General features: G+C 53.5%; 1 protein-coding gene across 1 annotated transcript in view; it reads right to left on the reverse strand.

The window, feature by feature from the left end:
- Nucleotides 1–15,941, reverse strand: part of TTC16 (tetratricopeptide repeat domain 16) — a 547,992-nt gene that overhangs the window by 171,829 nt on the left and 360,222 nt on the right. Inside the window, exons 9-11 of the mRNA XM_069609131.1 lie at nt 5,076–5,425; nt 1,180–1,321; nt 923–1,088 (exon numbers count right to left, since the gene is read on the reverse strand). Of these exons, the coding sequence (XP_069465232.1) occupies nt 923–1,088; nt 1,180–1,321; nt 5,076–5,425 (658 nt within the window). The remainder of the gene's footprint in view (nt 1–922; nt 1,089–1,179; nt 1,322–5,075; nt 5,426–15,941) is intronic.

Genomic DNA, 15,941 nt, shown 5'->3' on the forward strand with positions numbered 1-15,941 from the left:
TGGAATATGGTCATATGGAAGGTCACATGTATTTGAACATGCCACTAGCATGGTTTGAGATCACAACGAAGAAGCAGGTTGTAAAGTCACGTGGAAAGAGTGAAACAAATGTGTGTAGGGTGGCAAGGGAGCAGCAGGGTGTAACGTTATGGTGGAGCACCAGGGAGCAGCGTCACATAATAGTAGCAGCGTGTAAAGTTACATGGGAATAGCAGTGTGTAAAGTTACATGGGAACAACAGGGTTTAGAGTTGCAGGAGAGTAGAAGCATGTAAAGTTACATGGGAACAGCAGGGATTACAGTTGTAGGAGAGTAGCAGTGTGTACAGTTACATGGGAACCGCAGGGATTAGAGTTGCAGGAGAGTAGCAGTGTGTAAAGTTACATGGCAATAACAGGGACTAGAGTTGCAGGAGAGTAGCAGTGTGTAAAGTTACATGGAAACAACAGGGATTAGAGTTGCAGGAGAGTAGCAGCGTGTAAAGATACATGGGAACAACAGGGATTAGAGTTGCAGGAGAGTAGCAGTGTGTAAAGTTACGTTGGAACAGCAGGGATTAGAGTTGCAGGAGAGTAGCAGCGTGTAAAGTTACATGGGAACAGCAGGGATTAGAGTTGCAGGAGAGTAGCAGCATGTAAAGTTACATGGGAACAGAAGGGATTAGAGTTCAGGAGAGTAGCAGGGTATAAAGTTACATGGCAATAGCAGGGACTAGAGTTGCAGGAAAGTAGCAGCATGTAAAGTTACATGGGAACAGCAGGGATTATAGTTGCAGGAGTGTAGCAGTGTGTCATGGTCACGTGAGAGTAGTGGGATCGCTTGGAAGCAACCAGGACTTGGGCAGCTATAGTACAACCTAGTCGTACCATTTGTCTCTCTAGCACTAAAGCTGACACACATTCTTCCCTGCCAGTACCAATACCTCTTTGTTATTGGGGTCCAGCAGCAGAGTGATGAGGGCATCCTCCTGGGCACCCATCTGATCTTGTAGGCACTGTCGGATTCGTGCCCGGTGCAAGTAGTAGGATGCCAACCGGGGTTGGTTCTCAATAGCCCTGGTAAAGTGTAACTCTGCTTCCTGGTACCGCCTGTGAAAGGAAACAGAACCACCATCATCTTGAGCACCGCTGACACAGGTTCATGATCCTTCAGACTGCCTCCCCTATGGCTTCCCCTCACCTTTGCTCCTGCTCCTGAAGTCCCATTTCGTTCTGCAGCATGGCAATCCGGTGGCGCACTCCACTGTCCAGGGGGCTCAGGTCTAGGGCCTGCTGATAATCGGCAAGAGCGAGGCTTAGCTCTCCCAGCCGGAAGAGGCAGTCTGCAGGAGGGAAGATGAGGTTTAGTTTAGGGCTATGTAAGGAGGCTGTGCTTTGCTTTGGGGCACTACAGGGAGGAAGCTGAACTTTAGTTTGGAGCTCTCAATTTGGCAGAGAGGGCCTGAGCTTTAGTTTAGAAATCTGTAAGAGGACAGCTAAGCTTTATTTTATAGCTCCTGCTGAACTTTAGTGTTGGTCTCTCTGGATTGCCTGAAGGGAGCTCTGCTTAGCTCTGGGGCCGTGGCTCTGCACAGATGACGCTGCATTTCCTTTTAGGAATATTTGAGAAGGAAGTAGTTTCAGTTGAGAGCTCTTCAGGGAGAAAACTGAGTTTATTTCCAGGACTTGCAGCAGGAAGATAAGCTTTAGTTGCAAGCTCTTTAGGGAGGACACAGATCTTTATTTCAAGGCTCAATAGTGAGGAAGCTGACCTTCTTCTCCGGGATTCTGCAGGATGGATACTGACTCTTTGAGTACCGAAAAAAAGGGACCTGAGATTATGTTGAGAACATTTTCAGGAGGAAACATAGCTTTGTTTTAAGTCTCAGCAGTGAATATGCTGAGCTTTGGGTTATGGCTATGGAGGGAGGAAGCTGAGCCTTCGGTAAGAGTTCTGCGGGGGCAAAGCTAAGCTCTAGGTTACAGCTTTGCAAGGAGGAAGGTAAGCTTTTATTTTGAGCTTTGCAGGGAGGGTCCTCACGTTTAGGTTACAGCAGTGTGGGGAGGAAGCTAAACCTTGAGTTAGATCACTGAAGGGAGCTAGCTGAGCTTTAGGTTAGACTGCTTACAGAGAGGAAGATAAGCTTTGGGTTAGAGAACTGCAAAGAAGAAGCTGAGCTTAGGTTGCAGTTCTGGAGGGAGGAAGATCAGCTTTGGGTTAGAGCTGTGCAGGGAGAAGCTGAGCTTTAGGTTAGAGCTGTGCAGGGGGAAGCTGAGTTCTGCATGGAGGAAGCTGAGCTTTGGATTAGAGCACTGCAGAGAGGAAGCTGAGCTTACGTTAGAGCTCTGCAGGGAGGAAGCTCAGCTTTGGGCTAGAGCTGTGCAGGTGGAAGCTGAGCTTTAGGTTAGAGCTGTGCATAGAGGAAGCTGAGCTTTGGGTTAGAGCTTTGCTGTAAGAAGCTGAGCTTTAGGTTAGAGCTGTGCTCACAGAAAGCTGAGTTTTAGGTTAGTGCTGTGCAGGGTGGAGCTGAGCTCTGCATGGAGGTAGCTGCACTTTTTAGGGCTCTGCAGGGAGTAAGCTATGCATTAGGTTAGAGCTGTGAAGGGATGATGCTGAGCTCTGCAGGCAGGAAGCTTGGCTGTGTGTTAGAGCTGTGCAGGGGGAATCTGAACTTTAGGGTACAGCTGTGCAGGGGGAAGCTGAACTCTGCATGGAGGGAGGACGCTGAGCTTTAGGCTAGAGCTCTGCAGGGAGAAAGCTGTGCTTTAGTTCAGAGCTGTGCAAGGGGAAGCTGAGCTCTGTGTGGAGGAACCTGAGCTTTAGGTTAGAGCTGTGAAGGGAGGATGCTGTACTTTGCATGCAGTAAGCTTGGCTGGGTGTTAGAGCTGTGCAGGGGGAATCTGAACTTTAGGTTACAGCGGTGTAGGGGGAAGCTGAACTCTGCATGGAGGAAGCTGAGCTTTAGGCTAGAGCTCTGCAGGGAGAAAGCTGTGCTTTATGTTAGAGCTGTGCAGGGGGAAGCTGAGCTCTGTGTGGAGGAAGCTGAGCTTTTTAGGGCTCTGCAGGGAGAAAGCTTTGCTTTAGGTTACAGCTGTGCAGGGGGAAGCTGAGCTCTGCGTGGAGGAAGCTGAGCTTTTTAGGGCTCTGCAGGGAGAAAGCTTTGCTTTAGGTTACAGCTGTGTAGGGGGAAGCTGAGCTCTGTGTGGAGGAAGCTGAGCTTTTTAGGGCTCTGCAGGGAGAAAACTGTGCTTTAGGTTAGAGCTTTGCAGGGGGAAGCTGAACTCTGCATGGAGGAAGCTGAGCTTTAGGCTAGAGCTCTGAAGGGAGAAAGCTGAGCTTTAGGTTAGAGCTGTGCAGGGGGAAGCTGAGCTCTGTGTGGAGGAAGCTGAGCTTTAGGTTTGAGCTCTGCAGGGAGAAAGCTGAGCTTTAGGTTAGAGCTGTGCAGGGAAGAAGTTGAGCTCTGAAGACAGGAAGCTGAGCTCCGAAGACAGGAAGCTGAGCTTTAGTTTGGGGGCACTCAGCTTGGCAGAAATAAAGTTTAGCTTTAGTTGGAGATCACATGTAAGAAGCTAAGCAAGGGGATGCAACCTCTGGCTATACAGATGTTCTGGGCTACCTTTCCTATCAGCCCTAGCCACAAGAGTCAATGAAGGGCCACAGGTTGCAGCAGCTTGTGCTAAGCTGCAATCAATGTCCCTGCTGGGAAGAAAGCTGAGCTTTACTTTGAAGGTGTGCTGAGAGAAAATTGAGGCTTGGTTTGGGTCTCTCAGCTTGGCAGAGGGGAAGATGAGCTTTATTTTGAAGGTCTGCTGAGAGGAAATTGAGGCTTAGTTTGGGTCTCCCAGCTAGGCAGAGGGGAAGATGAGCTTTATTTTGAAGGTCTGCTGAGAGGAAATTGAGGCTTAGTTTGGGTCTCTCAGCTAGGCAGAGGGGAAGATGAGCTTTATTTTGAAGGTCTGCTGAGAGGAAATTGAGGCTTAGTTTGGGTCCCTCAGCTAGGCAGAGGGGAAGTTGAGCTTTATTTTGAAGGTCTGCTGGGAGGGAATTGAGGCTTAGTTTGGGTCTCTCAGCTAGGCAGAGGGGAAGTTGAGCTTTATTTTGAAGGTCTGCTGGGAGGGAATTGAGGCTTAGTTTGGGTCCCTCAGCTAGGCAGAGGGGAAGATGAGCTTTATTTGGAGAAAGCAGGGAAGAAGTTCAAGGCTCTGCTGGCAGAACACTGAGATTTATTTTGGGGCTCTGTAGAGAAGCTTAGCTTTAGTTTAGGGTTCTATATGGAGGAAGCTGGGGTTTGTCACACGGAGGCAGATGAGCTTAAGTTCAGGGCTTTGTGGGGAGTATGCTGTTATTTAATTTGGGGTCCTCTTCTCTGCAAGGAGGAAGCTGAGGTTCCGTTTAGGGCGCTCTGCTCTGTTGCAACGAAGCTCAGATGTAGTCCATAATTCTGCAGGAAGGTTGCTTACCTTTATTCAGGGTTCTGCTGCAGAAGGTAAGGAGAGCTTTAGTTCTGGGCTAGAGAGAAATAGAAGATATACAGGGTGGCAAGACACTCCATGGCCTTTGTGGAGCCTCAGAGGAACAAGGCCAGGGCTGCATCTGACTATTGTGAATGCAATGGCAATGGGTGTAAAATGTCCCCCTTCCTCCGCTCTGCCGTTGCCTGTCTGTGTCACTAACAAGTGCTACACTATGTCCAAGAAAGGTACAGGCCCAGGCGGGAGAAACCTGGAGCACTGATCTCTGTGTACAATGTATAGGGGGTGATGCCTGTTAATAGCTATCCAATTTTACACCTGCTCACCAAAGCCCAGTCCCATCACTAGTGTCCATCTATACACTGAAACTCTCTGAAAAGCTGGCATCCAGGTCGAACCCCTCTCATGGGAACTTTATGCTGTGGCGGAGAAGATCCTACACCATGAGGAGCAAACCCCACACCCCCCACCCCAGGTCCTAGTTCAGGAACAAAGGCTCAATGCATAGCTTGGCCTACAGGGTTGACTGCTGGATTTTCACTGATAAACAGAAACTTGGCAGAAAGGTTTAGCTTAAAATATCACACCGTGTAAGTGGCACATCAGGCCACCCCCATGTCTTACCGCCTCGGTTCATGTAGAGCCCCATCTCATTCTTCTCCCCTTTGAGGGCCTTGTTCAGGAGCAGCAACCCCTCCTGGTAGAATCCTTTGATGTAACAGTGCACAGCAAAGTCATTGTATGTGAGGAGCAGCTGCTTCTGGGCCTCAGAGAAGACAGAGGGCAGAGTGTCAGTCCTGCGGCCATCCCCGCGCTCCCCCTGGGGCACATCATGGTCCACATTCAGTGCCTGTAGACCATCGCTGGGCCCGCTCAGCACCTTCGGGCTCTCCTTAGCCTCGCTCAGCTGCATAGCCAGCAGAAAGTCATCCATCGCACGGCTGAAGTCTTGCAGCCTCCTGTAGATCGTCCCCCTGCATGTGGGAAAGGGAACAAAGAGAAGACAAGAGCGAGGAAAAAGAAGTGAAATAGAGCCAATGAGAGGTCAGGTGAAAAAGAGCCAAAACCTGAGGATTTAGGAAGAGGAGCAGAGGGGTTGATACAGAGTAGACACTGCCACCCAGCTGTTTGCATGAATGCTACCCAGAGAGTACATTCTCCCCGTCTCTCCAGGCTCTTCCCCTCCCATTAAGCTCTTTCCAGGTCTCCCCCTCCCAGTGAGTGCCACAATGATACCCTTCTCCAGGGTGCTCTCTCCTAGTCTCCACCCCAGTGGGCTATCTACAGGCTATCCCAATCCCAGGCACCTCACCTGGTGTCACCATCTACAGTGTGCTCTGTACATGATTTCCCACGCCCAGTGACCTCCCCCTGATGTCACCTTCTCTAGTGCGCTTGCTACATGATATCCCACTCCCAGTGACCTCCCCTGGTGTCACCTTCTCCAGTGTGCTCGCTACATGATATCCCACTCCCAGTGACCTCCCCCTGCTGTCACCTTCTCCAGTGTGCTTTCTACATGATATCCCACTCCCAGTGACCTCCCCTGGTGTCACCTTCTCCAGTGTGCTCTCTACATGATATCCCACTTCCTGTGACCTCCCTCGAATGTCACCTTCTCCAGTGCGCTCTCTACATGATATCCCACTGCCAGTGACCTCCCCCTGGTGTCACCTTCTCTAGTGCGCTCGCTACATGATATCCCACTTCCTGTGACCTCCTTCGAGTGTCACCTTCTCCAGTGTGCTCTCTACATGATATCCCACTGCCAGTGACCTCCCCCTGGTGTCACCTTCTCCAGTGTGCTCTCGACATGATATCCCACTCCCAGTGACCTCCCCCTGCTGTCACCTTCTCCAGTGTGCTCTCGACATGATATCCCACTCCCAGTGACCTCCCCCTGGTGTCACCTTCTCCAGTGTGCTCTCGACATGAAATCCCACTCCCAGTGACCTGCCTCGAGAGTCACCTTCTCCAGTGCGCTCTCTACATGATATCCCACTCCCAGTGACCTCCCCCTGGTGTGACCTTCTCCCGTGTGCTCGCTACATGAGATCCCACTCCCAGTGACCTCCCCCTGCTGTCACCTTCTCCAGTGCTTTCTCTACATGATATCCCACTTCCACTGACCCCCCTGGTGTTACCTTCTCCAGTGTGCTCTCGACATGATATCCCCCTCCCAGTGACCCCCCCTGGTGTTACCTTCTCCAGTGTGCTCTCTACATGATATCCCACTCCCAGTGACCCCCCCCCCCCTGGTGTCACCTTCTCCAGTGTGCTCTCTACATGATATCCCACTCCCAGTGACCCCCCCTGGTGTTACCTTCTCCAGTGTGCTCTCTGCATGATATCCCACTCCCAGTGACCCCCCCTGGTGTCACCTTCTCCAGTGTGCTCTCTACATGATATCCCACTCCCAGTGAACCCCCCTGGTATCACCTTCTCCAGTATGCTCTCTACATGATATCCCACTCCCAGTGACCCCTCCTGGTGTTTCCTTCTCCAGTGTGCTCTCTACATGATATCCCACTCCCAGTGACCTCCCCCTGGTGTCACCTTCTCCAGTGTGCTCTCCACAGGATACCCACTCCCAGTGACCTCTCCCTGGTGTTTCCTTCTCCAGTGTGCTCTCGACATGATATCCAACTCCCAGTGAACTCTCTCGAGTGTCACCTTCTCCGGTGTGCTCTCAACATGATATCCCACTCCCAGTGACCTCCCTCGAGTGACACGTTCTCCAGTGTGCTCTCTACATGATATCCCACTCCAGTGAACCCCCTGGTGTCACCTTCTCCAGTGTGCGCGCTACATGATATCCAACTCCCAGTGACCTCTCTCGAGTGTCACCTTCTCCAGTGTGCTCTCTACATGATATCCCACTGCCAGTGATCTCCCCCTGGTGTCACCTTCTCCAGTGTGCTCTCGACATGATATCTCACTCCCAGTAACCTCCCCCTGGTGTGACCTTCTCCAGTGTGCTCTCTACATGAGATCCCATTCCCAGTGACCTCTCTGGAGTGTCACGTTCTCCAGTGTGCTCTCTACATGATATCCCACTCCCATTGGCCTCCCCCTGCTGTCACCTTCTCCTGTGTGCTCTCGACATGATATCCCACTCCCAGTGACCTCCCCCTGCTGCCACCTTCTCCAGTCTGCTCTCTACATGATATCGCACTTCCAGTGACCTCCCTCGAGTGCCACCTTGTCTAGTGTGCTCTCTACATGATATCCCACTCCCAGTGACCTCCCCCTTCTGTCACCTTCTCAGTGTGCTCTCTACATGACATCCCACTCCCAGTGACCTCCTCCTGGTGTCACTTCTCCAGTGTGCTCTCAACATATCACACTCCCAGTGACCTCCCCTGGAGTCACCTTCTCCAGTGTGCTCTCAACACAATATCCCACTCGCTGTGACCTCCCCCTGCTGTCACCTTCTCCAGTGTGCTCTCTACATGAGATCCGACTCTCAGTGACCTCCCCCTGCTGTCACCTTCTCCAGTGCGCTCTCTACATGAGATCCCACTCTCAGTGACCTCCCTCGAGTGTCACCTTCTCCAGTGAGCTCTCTACATGATATCCCACTCCCAGTGACCTCCCCCTGCTGTCACCTTCTCCAGTGAGCTCTCTACATGATATCCCACTCTCAGTGACCTCCCTCGAGTGTCACCTTCTCCAGTAAGCTCTCTACATGATATCCCACTCCCAGTGACCTCCCTCGAGTGTCACCTTCTCCAGTGTGCTCTCTAAGTGATATCCCACTTCCAGTGAACTCCCCCGGGGGTCACCTTCTCCAGTGCGCTCTCTACATAATATCCCACTCCCAGTGACCTCCCTCGAGTGCCACCTTCTCCAGTGTGCTCTCGACATGATATCCCACTCCCAGTGACCTCCCTCGAGTGCCACCTTCTCCAGTGTGCTCTCTACATGATATCCCATTCCCAGTGACCTCCCTCGAGTGTCACCTTCTCCAGTGTGCTCTCTACGTGATATCCCACTCCCAAAGACCTCCACCTCCTGTCACCTTCTCCAGTGTGCTCTCAACATGATATCCCACTCCCAGTGACCTCCCCCTGCTGTCACCTTCTCCAGTGTGTGCACTACATGAAATCCCACTCCCAGTGACCTGCCTCGAGAGTCACCTTCTCCCTGTGCTCTCTACATGATATCCCACTCCCAGTGACCTCCCCCTGGGTCACCTTCTCCAGTGCGCTTTCTACATGATATCCAACTCCCAGTGACCTCCCCCTGCTGTCACCTTCTCCAGTGCGCTCTCAACATGATATCCCACTCCCAGTGACCTCCCCCTGGGGTCACCTTCTCCAGTGCGCTTTCTACATGATATCCAACTCCCAGTGACCTCCCCTGGGGTCACCTTCCCCAGTGCGCTCTCTACATGATATCCCACTCCCAGTGACCTCCCCCGGGTGTTACCTTCTCCAGTGTGCTCTCGACATGATATCCCACTCCCAGTGACCTCCCCCTGGGGTCACCTTCTCCAGTGTTCTCTCTACATGATATTCCACTCCCAGTGACCTCCCCCTTGGGTCACCTTCTCCAGTGTGCTCTCTACATGATATCCCACTCCTAGGGACCTCCCCCTGCTGTCACCTTCTCCAGTGTGTGCGCTACATGATATCCCACTCCGAATGACCTCCCCCTGGTGTCACCTTCTCCAGTGTGCTCTCGACATGATATCCCACTCGCAGTGACCACCTTCGAGTGCCACCTTCTCCAGTGTGCTCTCTACATGATATCCCACTCCAGTGACCTCCCCCTGGTGTCACCTTCTCCAGTGTGCTCTCAACATGATATCCCACTCCCAGTGACCTCCCCATGCTGTCACCTTCTCCAGTGTGCTCTCGACATGAGATCCCACTCCCAGTGACCCCCCCTGGTGTTTCCTTCTCCAGTGTGCTCTCTACATAATATCCCACTCCCAGTGACCTCCCCCTGTTGTCACCTTCTCCAGTGTGCTCTCCACATGATATCCCACTCCAGTGAACCCCCTGGTGTCACCTTCTCCAGTGTGCGCGCTACATGATATCCAACTCCCAGTGACTTCTCTCGAGTGTCACCTTCTCCAGTGTGCTCTCTACATGATATCCCACTCCCAGTGATCTCCCCCTGGTGTCACCTTCTCCAGTGTGCTCTCGACATGATATCTCACTCCCAGTAACCTCCCCCTGGTGTGACCTTCTCCAGTGTGCTCTCTACATGAGATCCCATTCCCAGTGACCTCTCTGGAGTGTCACGTTCTCCAGTGTGCTCTCTACATGATATCCCACTCCCAGTGGCCTCCCCCTGCTGTCACCTTCTCCTGTGTGCTCTCGACATGATATCCCACTCCCAGTGACCTCCCCCTGCTGCCACCTTCTCCAGTCTGCTCTCTACATGATATCGCACTTCCAGTGACCTCCCTCGAGTGCCACCTTGTCTAGTGTGCTCTCTACATGATATCCCACTCCCAGTGACCTCCCCCTTCTGTCACCTTCTCAGTGTGCTCTCTACATGACATCCCACTCCCAGTGACCTCCTCCTGGTGTCACTTCTCCAGTGTGCTCTCAACATATCACACTCCCAGTGACCTCCCCTGGAGTCACCTTCTCCAGTGTGCTCTCAACACAATATCCCACTCGCTGTGACCTCCCCCTGCTGTCACCTTCTCCAGTGTGCTCTCTACATGAGATCCGACTCTCAGTGACCTCCCCGTGCTGTCACCTTCTCCAGTGCGCTCTCTACATGAGATCCCACTCTCAGTGACCTCCCTCGAGTGTCACCTTCTCCAGTGAGCTTTCTACATGATATCCCACTCCCAGTGACCTCCCCCTGCTGTCACCTTCTCCAGTGAGCTCTCTACATGATATCCCACTCTCAGTGACCTCCCTCGAGTGTCACCTTCTCCAGTGAGCTCTCTACATGATATCCCACTCCCAGTGACCTCCCTCGAGTGTCACCTTCTCCAGTGTGCTCTCTAAGTGATATCCCACTTCCAGTGAACTCCCCCGGGGGTCACCTTCTCCAGTGCGCTCTCTACATAATATTCCACTCCCAGTGACCTCCCTCGAGTGCCACCTTCTCCAGTGTGCTCTTGACATGATATCCCACTCCCAGTGACCTCCCTCGAGTGCCACCTTCTCCAGTGTGCTCTCTACATGATATCCCATTCCCAGTGACCTCCCTCGAGTGTCACCTTCTCCAGTGTGCTCTCTACGTGATATCCCACTCCCAAAGACCTCCACCTCCTGTCACCTTCTCCAGTGTGCTCTCAACATGATATCCCACTCTCAGTGACCTCCCTCGAGTGTCACCTTCTCCAGTGTGCTCTCTACGTGATATCCCACTCCCAAAGACCTCCCCCTGCTGTCACCTTCTCCAGTGCGCTCTCTACATGAGATCCCACTCTCAGTGACCTCCCTCGAGTGTCACCTTCTCCAGTGAGCTTTCTACATGATATCCCACTCCCAGTGACCTCCCCCTGCTGTCACCTTCTCCAGTGAGCTCTCTACATGATATCCCACTCTCAGTGACCTCCCTCGAGTGTCACCTTCTCCAGTGAGCTCTCTACATGATATCCCACTCCCAGTGACCTCCCTCGAGTGTCACCTTCTCCAGTGTGCTCTCTAAGTGATATCCCACTTCCAGTGAACTCCCCCGGGGGTCACCTTCTCCAGTGCGCTCTCTACATAATATTCCACTCCCAGTGACCTCCCTCGAGTGCCACCTTCTCCAGTGTGCTCTCGACATGATATCCCACTCCCAGTGACCTCCCTCGAGTGCCACCTTCTCCAGTGTGCTCTCTACATGATATCCCACTTCCAGTGAACTCCCCCGGGGGTCACCTTCTCCAGTGCGCTCTCTACATAATATTCCACTCCCAGTGACCTCCCTCGAGTGCCACCTTCTCCAGTGTGCTCTCGACATGATATCCCACTCCCAGTGACCTCCCTCGAGTGCCACCTTCTCCAGTGTGCTCTCTACATGATATCCCATTCCCAGTGACCTCCCTCGAGTGTCACCTTCTCCAGTGTGCTCTCTACGTGATATCCCACTCCCAAAGACCTCCACCTCCTGTCACCTTCTCCAGTGTGCTCTCAACATGATATCCCACTCCCAGTGACCTCCCCCTGCTGTCACCTTCTCCAGTGTGTGCACTACATGAAATCCCACTCCCAGTGACCTGCCTCGAGAGTCACCTTCTCCCTGTGCTCTCTACATGATATCCCACTCCCAGTGACCCCCCCCTGGGTCACCTTCTCCAGTGCGCTTTCTACATGATATCCAACTCCCAGTGACCTCCCCTGGGGTCACCTTCTCCAGTGCGCTCTCTACATGATATCCCACTCCCAGTGACCTCCCCCTGGGGTCACCTTCTCCCGTATGCTCTCGACATGATATCCCACTCCCAGTGACCTCCCCCTGCTGTCACCTTCTCCAGTGCGCTCTCAACATGATATCCCACTCCCAGTGACCTCCCCCTGGGGTCGGTCACCTTCTCCAGTGCGCTTTCTACATGATATCCAACTCCCAGTGACCTCCCCTGGGGTCACCTTCCCCAGTGCGCTCTCTACATGATATCCCACTCCCAGTGACCTCCCCCGGGTGTTACCTTCTCCAGTGTGCTCTCGACATGATATCCCACTCCCAGTGACCTCCCCCTGGGGTCACCTTCTCCAGTGTTCTCTCTACATGATATCCCACTCCCAGTGACCTCCCCCTTGGGTCACCTTCTCCAGTGTGCTCTCTACATGATATCCCACTCCTAGGGACCTCCCCCTGCTATCACCTTCTCCAGTGTGTGCGCTACATGATATCCCACTCCGAATGACCTCCCCCTGGTGTCACCTTCTCCAGTGTGCTCTCGACATGATATCCCACTCGCAGTGACCACCTTCGAGTGCCACCTTCTCCAGTGTGCTCTCTACATGATATCCCACTCCAGTGACCTCCCCCTGGTGTCACCTTCTCCAGTGTGCTCTCAACATGATATCCCACTCCCAGTGACCTCCCCATGCTGTCACCTTCTCCAGTGTGCTCTCGACATGAGATCCCACTCCCAGGGACCCCCCCTGGTGTTTCCTTCTCCAGTGAGCTCTCTACATGATATCCCACTCCCACTGACCTCCCCCTGTTGTCACCTTCTCCAGTGTGCTCTCCACAGGATACCCACTCCCAGTGACCTCCCCCTGGTGTCACCTTCTCCGGTGTGCTCTCTACATGATATCCCACTCCAGTGAGCCCCTCTGGTGTCACCTTCTCCAGTGTGCGCGCTACATGATATCCAATTCCCAGTGACCTCTCTCGAGTGTCACCTTCTCCAGTGTGCTCTCTACATGATATCTCACTCCCAGTGATCTCCCCCTGGTGTCACCTTCTCCAGTGTGCTCTCGACATGATATCCAACTCCCAGTGACCTCTCTCGAGTGTCACCTTCTCCATTGTGCTCTCAACATGATATCCCACTCCCAGTGACCTCCCTCGAGTGACACGTTCTCCAGTGTGCTCTCTACATGATGTCCCACTCCCAGTGACCTCCCCCTGGTGTCACCTTCTCCAGTGTGCTCTCAACATGATATCCCACTCCCAGTGACCTCCCTCGAGTGTCACGTTCTCCAGTGTGCTCTCCACAGGATACCCACTCCCAGTGACCTCCCACTGGTGTCACCTTCTCCAGTGTGCTCTCTAATGATATCCCACTCCAGTGACCCCCCCTGGTGTCACCTTCTCCAATGTGCGCGCTACATGATATCCAACTCCCAGTGATCTCCCCCTGGTGTCACCTTCTCCAGTGTGCTCTCGACATGATATCCCACTCCCAGTGACCTCCCCCTGGTGTGACCTTCTCCAGTGTGCTCTCTACATGAGATCCCATTCCCAGTGACCTCTCTGGAGTGTCACATTCTCCAGTGTGCTCTCTACATGATATTCCACTCCCAGTGGCCTCCCCCTGCTGTCACCTTCTCCAGTGTGCTCTCGACATGATATCCCACTCCCAGTGACCTCCCCCTGCTGCCACCTTCTCCAGTCTGCTCTCTACATGATATCCCACTTCCAGTGACCTCCCTCGAGTGCCACCTTGTCCAGTGTGCTCTCTACATGATATCCCACTCCCAGTGACCTCCCCCTTCTGTCACCTTCTCAGTGTGCTCTCTACATGACATCCCACTCCCAGTGACCTCCTCCTGGTGTCACTTCTCCAGTGTGCTCTCAACATATGACACTCCCAGTGACCTCCCCTGGAGTCACCTTCTCCAGTGTGCTCTCAACACAATATCCCACTCGCTGTGACCTCCCCCTGCTGTCACCTTCTCCAGTGTGCTCTCTACATGAGATCCGACTCTCAGTGACCTCCCCCTGCTGTCACCTTCTCCAGTGCGCTCTCTACATGAGATCCCACTCTCAGTGACCTCCCTCGAGTGTCACCTTCTCCAGTGAGCTCTCTACATGATATCCCACTCCCAGTGACCTCCCCCTGCTGTCACCTTCTCCAGTGAGCTCTCTACATGATATCCCACTCTCAGTGACCTCCCTCGAGTGTCACCTTCTCCAGTAAGCTCTCTACATGATATCCCACTCCCAGTGACCTCCCTCGAGTGTCACCTTCTCCAGTGTGCTCTCTAAGTGATATCCCACTTCCAGTGAACTCCCCCGGGGGTCACCTTCTCCAGTGCGCTCTCTACATAATATCCCACTCCCAGTGACCTCCCTCGAGTGCCACCTTCTCCAGTGTGCTCTCGACATGATATCCCACTCCCAGTGACCTCCCTCGAGTGCCACCTTCTCCAGTGTGCTCTCTACATGATATCCCATTCCCAGTGACCTCCCTCAAGTGTCACCTTCTCCAGTGTGCTCACTACGTGATATCCCACTCCCAAAGACCTCCACCTCCTGTCACCTTCTCCAGTGTGCTCTCAACATGATATCCCACTCCCAGTGACCTCCCCCTGCTGTCACCTTCTCCAGTGTGTGCACTACATGAAATCCCACTCCCAGTGACCTGCCTCGAGAGTCACCTTCTCCCTGTGCTCTCTACATGATATCCCACTCCCAGTGACCTCCCCCTGGGTCACCTTCTCCAGTGCGCTTTCTACATGATATCCAACTCCCAGTGACCTCCCCTGGGGTCACCTTCTCCAGTGCGCTCTCTACATGATATCCCATTCCCAGTGACCTCCCCCTGGGGTCACCTACTCCCGTGTGCTCTCGACATGATATCCCACTCCCAGTGACCTCCCCCTGCTGTCACCTTCTCCAGTGCGCTCTCAACATGATATCCCACTCCCAGTGACCTCCCCCTGGGGTCACCTTCTCCAGTGCGCTTTCTACATGATATCCAACTCCCAGTGACCTCCCCTGGGGTCATCTTCCCCAGTGCGCTCTCTACATGATATCCCACTCCCAGTGACCTCCCCCGGGTGTTACCTTCTCCAGTGTGCTCTCTACATGATATCCCACTCTCAGTGACCTCCCTCGAGTGTCACCTTCTCCAGTGAGCTCTCTACATGATATCCCACTCCCAGTGACCTCCCTCGAGTGTCACCTTCTCCAGTGTGCTCTCTAAGTGATATCCCACTTCCAGTGAACTCCCCCGGGGGTCACCTTCTCCAGTGCGCTCTCTACATAATATTCCACTCCCAGTGACCTCCCTCGAGTGCCACCTTCTCCAGTGTGCTCTCGACATGATATCCCACTCCCAGTGACCTCCCTCGAGTGCCACCTTCTCCAGTGTGCTCTCTACATGATATCCCACTTCCAGTGAACTCCCCCGGGGGTCACCTTCTCCAGTGCGCTCTCTACATAATATTCCACTCCCAGTGACCTCCCTCGAGTGCCACCTTCTCCAGTGTGCTCTCGACATGATATCCCACTCCCAGTGACCTCCCTCGAGTGCCACCTTCTCCAGTGTGCTCTCTACATGATATCCCATTCCCAGTGACCTCCCTCGAGTGTCACCTTCTCCAGTGTGCTCTCTACGTGATATCCCACTCCCAAAGACCTCCACCTCCTGTCACCTTCTCCAGTGTGCTCTCAACATGATATCCCACTCCCAGTGACCTCCCCCTGCTGTCACCTTCTCCAGTGTGTGCACTACATGAAATCCCACTCCCAGTGACCTGCCTCGAGAGTCACCTTCTCCCTGTGCTCTCTACATGATATCCCACTCCCAGTGAACCCCCCCTGGGTCACCTTCTCCAGTGCGCTTTCTACATGATATCCAACTCCCAGTGACCTCCCCTGGGGTCACCTTCTCCAGTGCGCTCTCTACATGATATCCCACTCCCAGTGACCTCCCCCTGGGGTCACCTTCTCCCGTATGCTCTCGACATGATATCCCACTCCCAGTGACCTCCCCCTGCTGTCACCTTCTCCAGTGCGCTCTCAACATGATATCCCACTCCCAGTGACCTCCCCCTGGGGTCGGTCACCTTCTCCAGTGCGCTTTCTACATGATATCCAACTCCCAGTGACCTCCCCTGGGGTCACCTTCCCCAG

The sequence above is a fragment of the Ambystoma mexicanum genome, chromosome 8 (genome assembly GCF_040938575.1).
Source record: "Ambystoma mexicanum isolate Mex_15411 chromosome 8, UKY_AmexF1_1, whole genome shotgun sequence".
Taxonomy (NCBI): Eukaryota; Metazoa; Chordata; class Amphibia; order Caudata; family Ambystomatidae; genus Ambystoma; species Ambystoma mexicanum.